Source organism: Lepidochelys kempii, chromosome 9, assembly GCF_965140285.1.
Source record: "Lepidochelys kempii isolate rLepKem1 chromosome 9, rLepKem1.hap1, whole genome shotgun sequence".
Lineage (NCBI taxonomy): Eukaryota > Metazoa > Chordata > Testudines > Cheloniidae > Lepidochelys > Lepidochelys kempii.
The window spans coordinates 97,425,825-97,441,996 of NC_136388.1; the positions used below are offsets into that span (position 1 = coordinate 97,425,825).

General features: G+C 44.2%; 1 protein-coding gene across 1 annotated transcript in view; it reads right to left on the reverse strand.

The window, feature by feature from the left end:
* Positions 1-14,859, reverse strand: part of LOC140916738 (transmembrane 9 superfamily member 2) — a 41,000-nt gene extending 26,141 nt beyond the window's left edge. The window contains exons 1-7 of the mRNA XM_073358440.1: positions 14,525-14,859; positions 12,278-12,345; positions 10,789-10,882; positions 9,612-9,739; positions 9,239-9,368; positions 2,727-2,854; positions 952-1,063 (exon numbers count right to left, since the gene is read on the reverse strand). Coding sequence (XP_073214541.1) covers positions 952-1,063; positions 2,727-2,854; positions 9,239-9,368; positions 9,612-9,739; positions 10,789-10,882; positions 12,278-12,345; positions 14,525-14,827 — 963 coding nt within the window. The 5' untranslated portion in view covers positions 14,828-14,859. The remainder of the gene's footprint in view (positions 1-951; positions 1,064-2,726; positions 2,855-9,238; positions 9,369-9,611; positions 9,740-10,788; positions 10,883-12,277; positions 12,346-14,524) is intronic.
* Between the last annotated feature and the right edge of the window lie 1,313 nt (positions 14,860-16,172).

Below are 16,172 nucleotides of genomic sequence, written 5' to 3' on the forward strand. Positions count from 1 at the left end.
ACACCCATAAGAGGTTACCTTTCAGATTAGGGTAAAAACACATTCACAAGTACGATTTGCTACTTACTGCCTGTGATGTATTAGGTGAAATAAGGACTGTTTTCAAAGCCACTTATCCAGTAGTTAATTTAGTGCTCGCAAGTGTCTGGGTAAAATTATAACGAAGACACTTTCAAATCAGATGGACAGCAACTCAGTTGACAAGAACTAAAAAAATATGCTCACTATGAACTCATTCATTAAAGTAGGTAAATTATAAAATCAAAAATGTCTCTAAGAAAGTTTATCTATAAATATATTCTCTCCAATATGAGGGTTGCTTAAATTAGCGATCCACTGTGAACAGTGACTATGTAGAAGAGTTACATGAACCAATAGCTCTGTTCCCTGTGTTTAGAGCCAGATCTGCAAACTTTAATGCCAAATCTAAGTTCTACTTAATTTTACTGCTGTTAACACTGAAGAACCAATGAAGCTACAGAAGAGTGATCTGGATTTCATTTCCTTTTTAACCATCAGAAAGACAGGTAAAGTTCCACTTGCAGATTAGAATTTGAGGACAGCTGGATTGCTCTGTTGTAACTGAAAGCATAATTTAACCTGTAACATTTTCATTACTGATGACACATGATCACAGAAAAACCCTGCGTGGCTTTCAAACTCAGAGCTGGTAGTTAAAGCCATCTTTTTACTTGTAAACAGAGAAATTTGCTTCTGGAAGTCATTTTTCACAGTGCTCTCCTACTGCATTCTGAACTTTGGGACTGGATGTTTAATATTTTTACCTACAAAACTGCTTACATTCCCAAGTTGTTCCTCAGACATATTAATATTCATAAAACTGTATTAAAACAGTGAAAACATTTATACTGAATAAATAAATAACTGCCAGAAAGAACCTGGATCCAAACAATTTAGGAGATTTGTTACTAAAACATTAATAATACTTACTTCAAATTTCACAGAATAAGTGTAGATCAAATCCAGTTTGTTTGTGAATTTACCAGGAATCTCCATAGCGGGACCTCCACAATTTAAATTGTTTTTATCTGTATGTTTGTAGCTAGCAAGACAGAAATTTTAAATAAGATTCATACCTGCTGTATTGGGTAGAGAACTTCTTCAAAATTATTATCTACTTTTTTTGTATCTTTTCCCACCAGTTTTACAGTTTCTTTATTGAGAAAAGGCCTTCCGGTTCCCACCATCAAAATGGACTTCACCTCTGAACATGTGAAGGGTTTGGTTTGAGGTTTTAGAACAGGGGTGGGCAAACTTTTTGGCCTGAGGGCCACATCAGGGTATGGAAATTGTATGGCGGGCCATGAATGCTCACAAAATTGGGGGTAGGGGTACAGGAGTGGATAAGGGCTCTGGCTGGGGGTGAGGACTCTGGGGTGGGGCCAGAAATGAGGAGTTCAGTGTGCGGGAGGGGGCTCCAGGCTAGGGTTCCGAGGGGGAGGTGATGTTTCCGGCTGGGGGTGCGGGCTCTGGGGTGGGGCTGGGACCAAGGGGTTTGGAGGACGGGAGGGGGCTCTGGACTGGGGGTTGGAGTACAGGGGAGGGGTGTAAGCGCTCCGGCTGTGGGCTCTGGGGTGAGGCCTGAGATGAGGGGTTTGGAGTGCAGGAGGGTGTTCCAGGCTGGGACCAATGGGTCTGGAGGGCAGGAGGAGTATCAGACACGGGGCAGGCTGTTGGGCCACAGGGCGGCGGGGGGGGGGGGGGGAGAGAAAGGTGAGGGATCTGGCTGGAAGCTCTGGGGTGGGGATGGGGGGTTTGGAGTACAAGAGGGGGCTCTGGGTTGGGATCAAGGAGTTCGGAGGACGGGAGGGGGGAGCTGAGGGCTGGATCAAAAAGGTCTGACGGGCCGGATGTGGCCCGCGGGCCATAGTTTGCCCACCCCTGCTTCAGAAAGTTAGAGCAAACATGGTTCAGCCATTTCTGATTATGCGGATAATAGGAAAATACATCTCCCCATCATTCAACATTCTTGCATAGCCCTGTAGCCAAAACTGACGTGAAGAGAAAGCTGAAATACAATGAAGGCATTGAATAGTGGCTTTTGAGTGTTAATGAGTCAGTTTTATTACCACTAAACATAAGAATAGCCATAAAGGATCAGACCAGTGGTCTACCTAGCCCACTATCCTGTCTTCCAATAATGGCCAATGCCAGAAGCTTCAAAGGAAAAGAACAGAACAGGGAAATCATCATCAAGTGATACACCCATCCCCTATCATCCAGTCCCAGAATCTGGCAGTCGGAGGCCTAGGGACACCCAAGACGTAGAGTTGCATCCCTGACCATCTTGGATAATAGCCATTGATGGACCTATCCTCCATGAACTTATTTAAATTCTTTTTTGACCCAGTTACAATTTTAGCCTTAACCAATGGGTTCCTCAGAGTGACTGTATGTCATATGAAGAATACTTCCTTTTGTTTTAAACCTGCTATTAATTTAATTAGATGACCCTCTGGGTTCGTGTGTTCTGTGCAGGGGTAAATAACACTTACCTATTCACTTTCTCCACACCATTCATTTTTACTTTCAAAAAGTAAAGTCAGGAAGATACATCAATGTATTCAAAGATTTACAATAATCAACAGAGCACAGACATTTCTTCAGAAAAACTGAAACTGTTTTATTTCAACTGTAATTTCTAGTTTCGCTACCCATGGTTGAAGACACTGAAGCATATTAAAATGGCGTGTACTAGTAATTACCTTTTTGGATCCAGTCTTGCCATTACCAGTCTTGCTCCAGGCCAGCTTTCATCTTTCCCGCTATGGTACATGATTGTAATGTCAACATGGTTGAAGAGGTAGAAGGTGTCCCTCTTGTGAAACTGAGACTGCAAAATATTACATGTTTGAAAAACATTTCCAGTAGAGAGGTAATACTGTAGTCAAAGATCCAAATACTCCAAAATAAAAGAATACTGGGGGCTGAGGGGCAGACACAGAAGGGGTGGAGGAATGAGGAGTATTTTGTATATTCTCAAAATAGACATTAGAAAGATAACAAATCTACAAAAAGCAAAGAAAATAACGGTAAAGAATAAACTTTGCATTCCACAAGGTTTAAAACAGTCTACATCAGTCTTGCAAGGTCATCATAAGACACTCCAGTCCAGATTTAAAAGTCTACTCCCTCTATTATCTCCATGTAACCCACACTAACTGTAGCTCTTTGTCCCCCCTCTAATGGCTACAGCAGAGGTCCCCCAAACTGTGGGGTATGCCCCCTAGGGGGCATGGAGGAACCGGGGGGGGGCGTACAGTGGGGCCCAGGCCAGCCCATGGGGGATGGGGAGGGAACACCACCCAGCCCCTTCCCCCGCCCCCAGCTCTGCTCCAGTCCCTGGCTCCCAGCCCCACCCCTGGCCCAACTCCAGCCTTGGCGCAGCTCCACACCTGGCCGTGGGCCCGGCTGTCGGCCCCCACTGCAGCGACACTGCAACTCCATTCCCACCCCCAGCCTCAGCCCCTGGCCATGGCTCCGTCCCCAGGCCCACTTCTTGCCCCAGACCTACCCCCAGCTGTGACCCTAGCCTCAGCCCCCTTACTCCTGTCTGAGTCATCCTCCCACCACAAGCCACAGTCCTGCTCCTGGCCACGGTGGGATGCAGATAGGGAGGGGGCAGTGACCCCCAAAAGTTTGGGGACCACTGGGCTAGAGCATAGAGATGTGAGTGCTATCTCTAACCTAACATGTGGTTCTTCAGCTGAATAGTCTATTACTCCTGGGGGAATTCTGCATCACTATGCTTTTGCAGAATTCATGGCCCCTGCAGATTTTTGCTTCCCCGCAGAAAAATGACTTCTGACAGGAAAGAAAAGGGAACCCGCAAAAGTGGTCATGTACCCCCTCCCTGGCAGGGCAGGCAGGTTGGTTTGGGCACCCAGAGCAGCCAGTAGAGACATAAATCACCGCCAGGGGGACCTGGGTAGTCATGCACATATGAGAGAGACAGACACATTCTGCCCCTCTCGTTCGCCACTGCAGCACGCTTGGCGTGGAGGGGCAGGACTTTGGTCTGTTTCTGAAGAGGCAGACATGGGACAGGCTCTGTTCCCTCAGACAGAGCAAAATGTAGTAGCCTGCCTGCTTAGTTAATTGTTCCCATTGTTCTGAGTGAATTCCCTCAGCAGTATAAAACAGTTGTAAAAATTTTAAGGCTCCTTTACCCTGCTAGAGTGATGTAAGGGAGCCGTATCGTAAAGGACAATTTGGCCTTATAAATGCTTAGTGACTAAATGCTTTAGTGATTAGAACTGGTATAAATTTTTGGACTGAAAAAATTTCCTATCATAATGTGTTCCATGAACTGTTTACTACTGACCTTTCTGGAGATACTCAGTAGCCAGTATAAATTGTGAGTTTGAGTCCCCAGCCCTCGCTTGCTCTTCAGTTGCCTATCATGTAATACTGAGCATATGGCTGCATATATTTGTTGACTAATAACTAGAAGTAAATGGTCCATACTAGCTACATTACTATTAGACAAAGGGGGTTTGGTGATTTCCCTCCAATGCTCCCCACTCCCATTCTCCATCCATTGTATTGTAGTTTAAATAAATTACTAAAATATTTTAGATCTATCATTCAATTTCCTCAGATGACCGATCCAGAGGTGATGTTAAATTTACACTAGCAAACTTTCTGATCATTAATCACGATTGGTGCCTTTCCACTGGCAATAGCCATGATGGAAGCTGCAGTGCATATCAAAACACCTAGTTCTGTAGCCATAATTAGCCACTGGTAATAACAATGCAGCAACTTTTTTTAAAACCCCATACTGAGTCCCCTCTATTCTATAGCTTCCATCATTGCAGCTCCAGGAGCAATCGCAATAAATGACAACAATGAAGTTTACTATGTAGACAAAGCCTAACATAACTAAGTCTGATTGAACTTTCCTTTCTGCCCCCATTCCCATTTCCTTTCTGCCCCCATTTTTTCCCCCAAAAGAGGTTTGTTTGCTAATAGCTTGTCCCAGAAAGTGTTAGTGAAACTAACAGTTAGCCTCAGTTTCAAAATGCCTTCAAAAACACTTCCATCTCACTCCAACCCACTTCCCCAGCATTTCAATTATTCTTAGTAATGTGCCTTGCATCCAGAAAGATTACCTGAATTTTTCAGTAAAAATGCCCTCTTCCTCTCATACTTTGCTGCAGATTAATCTGTCATTATTCTGAAAGCACTCAGATCAGTATTCTTCTAGGATTCCAACAAAAGTAACATTGGGGAGTTCTAGTGTTGAAATATCTGATCCTCTAAGGTCCAGGGACTCTGGATTCTTTTCCTTCCCCAATGATCAAAATCCTTGTATTATTGGCATAGTGCTAGTTTTCGAACATTTTGCTACAACTCTCCAGTAACTATGTATTTAGTCACTGGTTTGTTTTCTTTGGCATTTTGTGCAGTTTAAGTATTCTAAATTAAGGGCTTTGGAGGCACTGAAAAATTAGATATGCAGTAGCCCTGTTGGCATATTCTATTATCCCTCTTTAAATTTTTTTTTAAAAAAGGGGGGTCACACGCAATAATTGGTTCTAAATTTAGGTAGGATGGAATATGTATTTTGGTGTATTTTTAAGATATACTGGAACGATGCATAGCATTCTACCACCTTTGCAATTTAAACTTATAGGCATAACTACTGTGTTCTTCTTTGCCCATATGACAGTTACTTCTCTGGCACAATGCCATATAAATATATTTAATCCATTCATCTATACACAGACATTACCAGGCTATGACATCCACTGCTGCAGAAGCACTGTACAGCAGAGTTAGTGCTTTATCCAAACATGTGCACTTTATAAATAGGCTTGTATTACATACTGATCTCTCTGGGAAAATCATCTGGTACTTGTGTATCAAAACCCAGAGAAGTTTAAGCTTTGGAGTTTTCAACTTGCTATCTTTGATTCAGTCAATATGCATTTACCAGCCAATTATTAGATCTATTACTGTACATATTTAATCCACAAAATATTGTTCTCTTGATGTATTCACGTATGAGCCCTGTTATCATAACAGCATTACTGTGACATCAAGTTTACAATATTCCCCTACACTACCCCTGGAGGAATACCGCGCCACTGCACGGGCGCAGAATTCATGTCATCCACAGACTGCTTTGCTTCCCTGCAGAAAAATGACTTTGAGAGGAAGTAAAGGGAAGCCGCAAGAGCAGTCTCTCACCCCCTGCCCCCAGCAGCCGGCACAGATGTAAATCAGCCCGTGGGCGGGGGGGACTGTGCATGCGTGTGGGGGACATGTCAATCACTACCGGGGGGGGAGGGGTACGGCTGGGCATGCATACATGCGAGCAAATGAGAGAGAGACACACACACATACACAGTCCTTCTAGGTCGCTATTGTGACATGCCCAGCATGGAGGGTCAGGGCTTCGGGATGTCTGGAGGTAGGTGTGAGGCAGGCTTTGTCACCTCATGCAGAGCATAATGTACTCCTGGGGGAATTCTGCATGACTGTGCATGTGCATAATTAATGAGTCACGCATATTTTTATTTTTTTTGCGCAGAAAAAAATTCTGCTAGAACGTTGGTGCAGTTCCATATTTTGCAGCCCAGAGGTCGCTGTGGCGCCAGAACAGAGCAGCAGCTCCCAGACAGCTAGGGAAGAGAAAGAGCATGCAGATCCTTCCTAGCAGCAGGCCCAGTCAGGAGAGAAGGGCTATGGGGGGGGAGGGGGATGATAACACGGGACAGACAGAGTGGGGGTGCTGGGGGGTCAGACAGGGGCTCATAAGGGCTAGTGGGGGAGGACATATGGGGGCAGGGGCTGAATGGGAATGGAGGCACAGGGCCACAGATAGGAGGGAGGTGCAGGGCCATGTGAGCAGAGGGGAAGGGGGTGCCCAGCTACAGCAGGAAGTGAGTGGCTGAGTGCGGGCACAGACACACGGGGAGGGGATGCAGGGCCATATACAGACAGGGGAATGGCTGAGTGGGGGAACAGACACATGGGGATGGGAGGGAGGGGCAGGGCCAGATGGTGGGAGTGGATGTCTAAATGGGGATGTAGGGACCCATGTGGACAGCGGGTCCAGGACACATGGGGACAGGGCAGATGTTCCTGATTGAATGGGAGAGGCTAGGGGTCAGCCAGGGTCTGAATGGGGAAAGCTCCTTAACAGTCCCTCCCCGCCCCATAAAAAAACAAAAACAAACAACAAACAAAACAAAAAACCCACTGTTCTGTACTTTTCCCACCCATACCCAACAACCCTCCAAGTTCAAACCCAGGCTCCTTCAGAGCAATTACTTCCCTCTTCCTCAGCTCCTCCATTACCCCTGAATCCCCCAATCCTTTGCACTGCTTCTGATGGGTGCGGGAAATACAGCTCTGTATTGTAGTTTAAACGAATTATTACTCAGAGTTCTGTATTAATATGCCTAGTAAGGAATTTGTCAAAAAAACATTTTCTGAATCTTTTCTATGAATCGTTACAGACATACTTGTTGACAGGTATTTTGAAATAAATTACAAAAAATAATTTTGATGTGATTATATGGTGTTATTTTGACAAATAAAATATGCAGAATTTTAAAATATTGTGTCCAGAATTTTTAATTTTTTGTTGCATACTTTATTTTTTGGGGACAGAATTCCCCCAGGAGTAATAATGTAGCAGCCTGCTTGCTAAGTTGTTTCCATTGTTGTTAGTGAATTGTTCCCATTCTTAGTGAATCTCCCCAGAAGCATAAAACAAGTGTAAAAGTTTTAAAGCTCCTTTACCCTGCCAGAGTGGTGTAAAGGAGACATTGTAAATGACAGTGTAGCCTTATAAATGCTTATGGTGCTTCAATGATTAGAACTGGTCTAAATTTTCAGACAAACTTTTTCCAGTCAAAATGTGCTCCATGAACTGTTTACTTCTGACTTTTCTGGAGATAGTCAGTAGCCAATATAAACTGTGAGTTTGATACCCCAGCCCTCACTTACTCTTCAGTTGCCTATATCTAATACTGAGCATATGGCTACATATATTTGTTGACTAATAACTAGAAATAAAGGATCAAACCTAGCTACATTATTATTATTAGACAAAGGGGGTTTGGGGATTTTCTCCAATGCTTCCCACTCCCATTCTCCATCCATTGTATGGTAGTTTAAATAAATTCCCAGAATTTTAAAATATTGTGTGCAGAATTTAATTTTTTGGCGTTGAATTCCACCAGGAGTACTAAACATACTTGCTGCTAACAATTATTTTCTCCATCAAAGCAGGGTTTGACAAGTCTTTTCACAATTCTGACTAAACTACGTATATTTAACTGCCATTTTTGAGTGTTATACATTTGTCAACAAACACATCAGTACCTGTTTCTTGGTGTTTTCTGGAAGGTTTCGTTCCTACTAAGATCTTGCAATAAGCTGCATGCAGCACGAGCCCCATTAAAGTCAGTGGGGTTCTGCATGAATGCAGGGATTTGCCTGCATGGAGCAGGATCTGGGCTCAGGTTTCAAAGCACTACTGCTTCTGAGTTAGGGAAGTGGCAGAGGAGCATATGGCATTGACTTTGTCAGAAGAGAGAATGTTTTTCCACCCTTACGGAATTTGAAAATCTGCACAGATTTTGCCCAAACTTGATTAAAAATTCCCCTCAGCCAGAGCCTAAACATGAAGTTTCGTCCGAAAATTTCAGAAAGTTTAAATCCATGCTATACCAGGAATTCATGTTTGAAGGTATTTTGCACCGTTAACTATAGTGTTTACTACAAGCTGCAGCAGACAACCACATAATGTATATAAATGAGGAATGTCTGATTACATATAGGTGTGCTTACCTTTGTCAATGGACATACTGACAGGTTTCAGAGTAACAGCTGTGTTAGTCTGTATTCGCAAAAAGAAAAGCAGTACTTGTGGCACCTTAGAGACTAACCAATTTATTTGAGCATGAGCTTTCGTGAGCTACAGCTCACTTCATCGGATGCACGAAAGCTTATGCTCAAATAAATTGGTTAGTCTCTAAGGTGCCACAAGTACTCCTTTTCTTAATGGACATACTGTAGATCTTATTTAACTATATTTGTGTTTTGTATATCAAGCCTGTTTTACACTCTGTAAGCACACGGTTATTTATTAAAAACAAAAAAACATGACAAAGACTTATGAGGACATGACCCAAACACTACAGCTTTGTAGCTAGACCCATATCTGGCCATATTAAAGAAATAAGCTCTCACCACTTACATCAAGAACGCAAGCATCTTTAACTCTGCCATCTGTAGTAATAAAACATCCTATTGGAAATCCCGGATTACAGTACTTGTGTTCATCTTCCACTTGATAACACCATGTTACAGGCATATTATCAATAATCCTAGGCAAAGAAATTTTGATCAGGCAACTCCTTAGTAAGAAATATCTAATTATTCCGTTATTTTTAAGTTATATTTCATATGCAAATAAAAAACAGGATTTTAGTTAGGTCTTAAAGAATAATATGTTACAGGACAATTACTGGAGAGAAGATAAAAAGTGTCACCTCTCAGAACAACTCATTACATTATGCTAATTTTCATTTTGCTGTTCACAGTTCAAAACAGGATATGTCTGAACTCACCAGTGATGCTGATAATTCAATTGCATTCCTTTCTTCAAAAAAGCCAGTTTATTTTTGTCATCACTTTTTTCTGGGTCATATGATTTTGTACAAGCTATCTTGCAGGTTTCCGCTTTGTTAAACGTAAACTGTTACCAAAACACACACACACACAGAGCAATTTTAAAATTTTGCTCTTAAAGTACCTTTTTAAAGAGCCATTATTTTTCAATCAAAGTCTATTTTTAATCTAGATCCTAGCCTATCCCACTAAAAAGAATTCTTGAAGCCAAAGTTTGTTTCATATCAGTAGTTTCAACTCAGTTTGAGAACCAGTGCTTATGTACAACCTATGCAAAATATTTCATCTGTACATTCCTAAAAGTACATAAATCTCTACAACAATTAGAATACTCCAAGTAAACAACTATTTGAAATGTTAACCATAAGGTTTTTAAAAATAATCCACTTGCAAATTGATAAAGTATTGCACCAGTAAAGAGATCACATTAGCTTTACTTAGCACAGTGCATCATGAAATTACCCATGTTGCCAACAATGCCCCTTTTGTATACTATAGTTTAATTTCAGCTGCTATAGAGCATGACGACAAACCATGAGGCAATGCTGGCAAATTTCAGCAGCACGGTAGACATTTCCTGCTGAAGTGCACTTTTCCATTAAGGAAGTGTTTTCACACATTTATATTTCTAATCTGGTTTTACAGTGTGGTTAGAATTTATAGTTGTGTTAGTTAACACATGTTACAACACAATTAAAAATCCTAGGATATAAGCCCTAAAAGCGAGAGGAAGTTACTGCTCACAAGTATTCTGAATGGCTTGTGGGCCATTTTTAATATTGCCACATCACACCAATAGCTCTACCAAATTGTGTGTGTAAGGGTAACTATACTGAGGACCAAACTAACCTCCATAATAGGTTGTCCAAAATTTTGCACATGTGTACTTGAATAATCTCTGTAAAATATACAGTTAAATACTCTTGGAAAAAATGTGTTAGCAGGTTAGGATGGAATTCTCAATTCCCATGCACTAAGTTAACAATGACCAAGATACCGATTTATAGTGATAGTACAAAATCCTTAGTTGTTATCTGATTATTATTGAAGGAGAGATTTTTTTTAAGACTGTAATTATCAAGTGTAACCAGAATAACTTTGGATGGCTAGAATAACCTTATATGGTGATGATGCTATTCTTTCTCCAAACAGGATTTGTCCAAGATTTTCGGAAGGTCTTTTTTCTCTCTCATCTTGACAGAAGTCAAAACTGAAAAAAATTAGAGTCTTTAATATTAATACATTTTAGGCTGAAATTTACAGTTTCAAAATAAATCAATTTGTTAAGCTATATCCTTGATACAGGAGTTTTCAGGAGGTGTTTTTTTTTTAAACCAACAATCCTTAATATACCATTGAAAGTCTGACTCCAAATGCAGACAGATTAGGTACAATTCACTGCACAAAGTAACTTTTTTAATCAGTCACCAACGCACTCCATAGTTCAAGCAATATTGTTTAAAATATATACTGTAAGATTGTAGTCAAAGTTCCGTTTTCAAACTGCAATTGAAGTAAGATAAGTTTCAGGCTAAAAGAAGTAAGAAAATCATACAAAGCACTATTCATGTTCCTTCCATGACATAATGCCAAATGAAGAACGATTTTTTAAAAAAAAAAAGATTCCTTACAGATGGAAAATAATTAACATGGCAAGTGTGTATATTCTGTAGAGGGACAAATCTGATGGCTTTTATCCCAGTATGCAAAAAAGATCCATTCACCTGTCCAGAAGTTCTCCTTTACTTGAAACAGCTAACGGTAGGGAAATATAACTATTCATGATCTCTGTGGGTACATCTATGTTCTAAAATCACACTTGAAACTAGTGAATAAGAAGCTTTTCCTAACCAGTGCGTGAGCCGAGGCCATCAATTTCTGCAGCATTTAATGCAACACCTGTACTGTTGTCTTACTGAGCCAGCCTCCAGTATCTCTGCTGCTATTCATTGCTTTTCCAAGGAAGAGCATAGTAAAGTTTACAAGAATACCACTTGTTATTCCCCAGTGCGTTCAGCAGTAAAATTTAAGAATCACACAAATTTCTCATTTCTACTTGGCAAAGCTACCAGCATCAGCAAAGGCAGGCAGTGACATTCTTGAGAGAAAAGGACCAAAAAATCCCCCCAAAAAACTAAAAACAGAGGCTGTGGGTGTAAGAGTAATGAAGACCTCCTTCCTCTTCACAGCATCCAGGAGGCACTGGGAGAAAAGAGACAGAAAGCTCTGGTCTTACAGCAGACAGTGGGGTGAATTTCAAATTTATCAGCTATCTAATAGATGTCTACACAGAATTCCAAAGCAGGACCCAGGGACAAAACCCCAAAAGAAAACCCAGCAACTTCCCCTCTTTCCCAATAGTATAGGGGTAGAATTACTTAGCAGGACATAGTTAGTGAACCCTTATAACTGATAACCCTACCAATTGTCATCTTTCATACCTATCTGAGTAGTAGGCTTACTCCTCCAGCTAGCAAGTGTCTGACAGTTCTTTCAACATATTGAATCAAGTTACAAATCACATTACTTTAGTTTATACAAATATAAAGGCGAGGATAGAAAACATACTTTCAAACACTCTAGAATCGTACTATAATGTACTTACGCATCATATTCATAAGGTAGAACTGATTCTACTGAGTCCAGTCTATTCACAAAGAGCTCAATTTTTGACTAAAAGAATGAAAAAGAATGTAAGCAACATACACTGTAATACAAGAAAAGGCAACAGGGCTTTTACCCATGTGAGAAGTATCTTAAACTAGTTAAACCCATTCCAAGTTTAGAAAGACTCTTTTTTTATCCTTTACACTTTGCTGTGCAGTGCTAGGAAGACTCACGTTAAAGACCTTGACTAAACTAAAAATCTTTGCAGTTTTCCAGTAGTAGCACAATAATAGCTAGCACTAGTCACTTGTGTAAACACCAGTGCAGACAAAACTCAGATTTTAAAAAACAGTGGTTAAAAACTCTCTACCTACATTAGCACTTACCAGGCTGCTAGCATAGCCCAGCCGCACCACTGACTGCAAGACAGGTATCAGGTTTTCTAGTAGAATGCCCACTTTGCAGAACCGAGCAGGAAGTTCTCACATTTTTATGGCACCACATCACAAAAGAAACTGACAATTTTTCAGCACCATACGGTCTCTAATGACAGCAGAAACCAGCATGTTGTTTGAAGGGCTCAATGGCAGTAAGACACAACATCATAATGCACAAGCAGTCTTGCCCTTCCGCCAAGTTTCCATAGGTGACAAGTTTGAAGCAAGAGGATTTCTGGTCACCTAACAAATGGTTGGAAACATTTTAAAAAAAAATGTTATCATGCACACAAATGTGTGGATAACACCTGGTTTTAAAGTGTTCCCAGAAACTCAGATCAATGGTCCACCTAGCCCACTATCCTGTCTTCCACAGTGGCCAATGCCAGAGCCTTAAAAGGGAATGAACAGAACAGTGCAATTATCAAGTGATCCGTCTCCTGCGGCCCAGTCCCAGCTTCTGGCAGTTTGAGGCTTAGAGCATGGTGTGCATCCCTGATCATCTTGGATAATAGCCATGAACCTATCTAATTTATTCTGAACCCAGTTATAATTTTGGCATTCACAACATAACCTGGCAATGAGTTCCTCAGGCTGTGTGTTATGTAAACAAGTACATCCTTTATTTTGTTTTAAACCTGCTGCCTATAAATTTCAGTGGGTGATCCCTGGTTCTTCTGTTCCATGAAGGGGTAACAAAAGTGAATAAGGAAGTGTTATTTACACCATTCATGATTTTATAGACTTCTATCATATTCCCCCTTAGTCATCAAAGCTGAACAGTCCCAGTCTTTCTAATCTCTCCTCATATGGAAGTTGTTACATGGTCAATCTTTTTTGTTGCCCTTCTCTGTACCTTTTCCAATTTTAATACATCTTTTTTGAGATGGGGTGACCAGAACTGCATACAATGTTCAAAGTGTGGGCATACCATGGATTTATAAAATGTCCTTATAATATTTTCTGTCTTATTACCTAGCCCTTCCCTAATGATTGCTAACATTGTTAGCTCTTTTTGACTACTGCTGCACATTGATTAGATGTTTTCAGAGAACTATCCACACTAACTTCAAGATCTTTTTCCTGCATGACAACAGCTAATTTAGCCCTCATGGTTTTCTACGTACAGTATGCTATTCAAAGAAAAGCTGCATTGTATGACAGATCCACTGTTCCTCTGAGAGCCAGCTTGCTCTCACCCAGCACCTGGCCAGGGTTGACAGGCAGGTTCAACACCTTATCTGCACCAGAGATGCTAAAAGCCATGGGATGTATCCCCGTCCTAAAAACCCCACCACAGGAAAGAGAGAACTGGGTGTGAAAGGGGTGGGGCTCTCTCCTCCCACCACAGCCACTTGCTGCCCCATGAAGGGGCTGCCCCAAGGATCCCTACATTTGACCACTGAGAAAGGGTCATCACCCCCCTCCCTTATGGGCCCTACTCCATACCCAGCTGGGCCCCCCCTACACCCCTCCCACCCACACATACCCCAGGCACAGGGCTTGGTGGTCTACAGTCACCAAGAAGCCCCCTACAAATCCTCCCATCCCATCCACACAGGACCCTGCTCCGCACCCAACGACGCGCCCCCTACAAACCACCCCCCCCATATGGGCCCTACTCCGCACCCAGCCGGGGGCCGCCCTACAAGAGCCCCCCTGCCCCCCAGCCCTCCGCAGGGTGCCTCAAGCCAGGAGCCCCCCCCCCCCCGCAGGGCTCCCCAGCGTCCCCTGACAAGCGATGCCCGCCCCCAGCAGCGCCGAGCCCAGGAGCCCGGCCCAGCCAGGGAGCCGCGGGCCGCTCTCACCTGGCAGCTCTCGCTCTCCTTGGCGGGCTCGCAGAAGCTGACGGGGGCCAAGCCGGGCAGGTAGAAGGCGGCGCAGAGGGGAGCCGAGCAGCCCAGCAGCAGGATCCCGGCAGCCAGCAGCCTCATCGTCCCGCCTGCTGGGAAGGGAGGAAAGCCCGAGGCGGGACCCGACGAAGCTGCACCCAGCTCCAGCGCAGGGGCCGAGCTCAGCGCCTGGCCGGGCGGCGTCACAATCGCGCTACCCGGCGCCTGCGCGCCTCGGCCTCCTGCCACGGCACCAGATGATGAGGCCCCGGGCGCCATCTTGAATGCGGGCAGGGTAATCCGTGGGGGCGACCCCGTGCCTGAGGCGAGAAGAAGGAACAATGGCCCCGCCCACCCGTTATGACGTTAAGCGCCTCCTCAGGTGGTTGCCTGATACCTTCCTCTAACCTGGGGGGGGGGGAGGGGAGGTGAATGCCAAAGGCAATGGCTGTGGGCTCTGTCCATGTCCCCATTCGCTTCCCTTCCACCCCCCAGCCCAAAGAATAGCCTCAACAGGGTCCTTGCATCCCCAGTGCACCTTCCTCTCTCACCTCTGCCCTCACATCCCCACAGACTCCTACAGCACCATCTCCTCATTTCTGGGCTCACAACCCCATGGCCCTGGGGCACCGTCCCCTCAGTTCTGTCCTCACGTCCCCATGTCCTCATAGCACCATCCCCTCATAACTGTCCTCACACACAGCACCACCTCCTCAGCTCTGGCCTCGCACCCCCATGGCCCTAGGGCACCATCCCCTCAGTTCTGTCCTCACGTCCCCATGTCCTCATAGCACCATCCCCTCATAACTGTCCTCACACACAGCACCACCTCCTCAGCTCTGGCCTCGCACCCCCATGGCCCTAGGGCACCATCCCCTCAGTTCTGTCCTCACGTCCCCATGTCCTCATAGCACCATCCCCTCATAACTGTCCTCACACACAGCACCATCTCCTCATTTCTGGGCTCACAACCCCATGGCCCTAGGGCACCGTCCCCTCAGTTCTGTCCTCATGTCCCCATGTCCTCATAGCACCATCCCCTCATAACTGTCCTCACACACAGCACCACCTCTTCAGCTCTGGCCTCGCACCCCCATGGCCCTAGGGCACCATCCCCTCAGTTCTGTCCTCACGTCCCCATGTCCTCATAGCACCATCCCCTCATAACTGTCCTCACACACAGCACCATCTCCTCATTTCTGGGCTCACAACCCCATGGCCCTAGGGCACCGTCCCCTCAGTTCTGTCCTCATGTCCCCATGTCCTCATAGCACCATCCCCTCATAACTGTCCTCACACACAGCACCACCTCCTCAGCTCTGGCCTCGCACCCCCATGGCCCTAGGGCACCATCCCCTCAGTTCTGTCCTCACATCCCCATGTCCTCATAGCACCATCCCCTCATAACTGTCCTCACACACAGCACCACCTCCTCAGCTCTGGCCTTGCACCCCCATGGCCCTAGGGCACCATCCCCTCAGTTCTGTCCTCACGTCCCCATGTCTTCATAGCACCATCCCCTCATAACTGTCCTCACACACAGCACCATCTCCTCAGCTCTGGCCTCGCATCCCCATGGCCCTAGGGCACCATCCCCTCAGTTCTGTCCTCACGTCCCCATGTC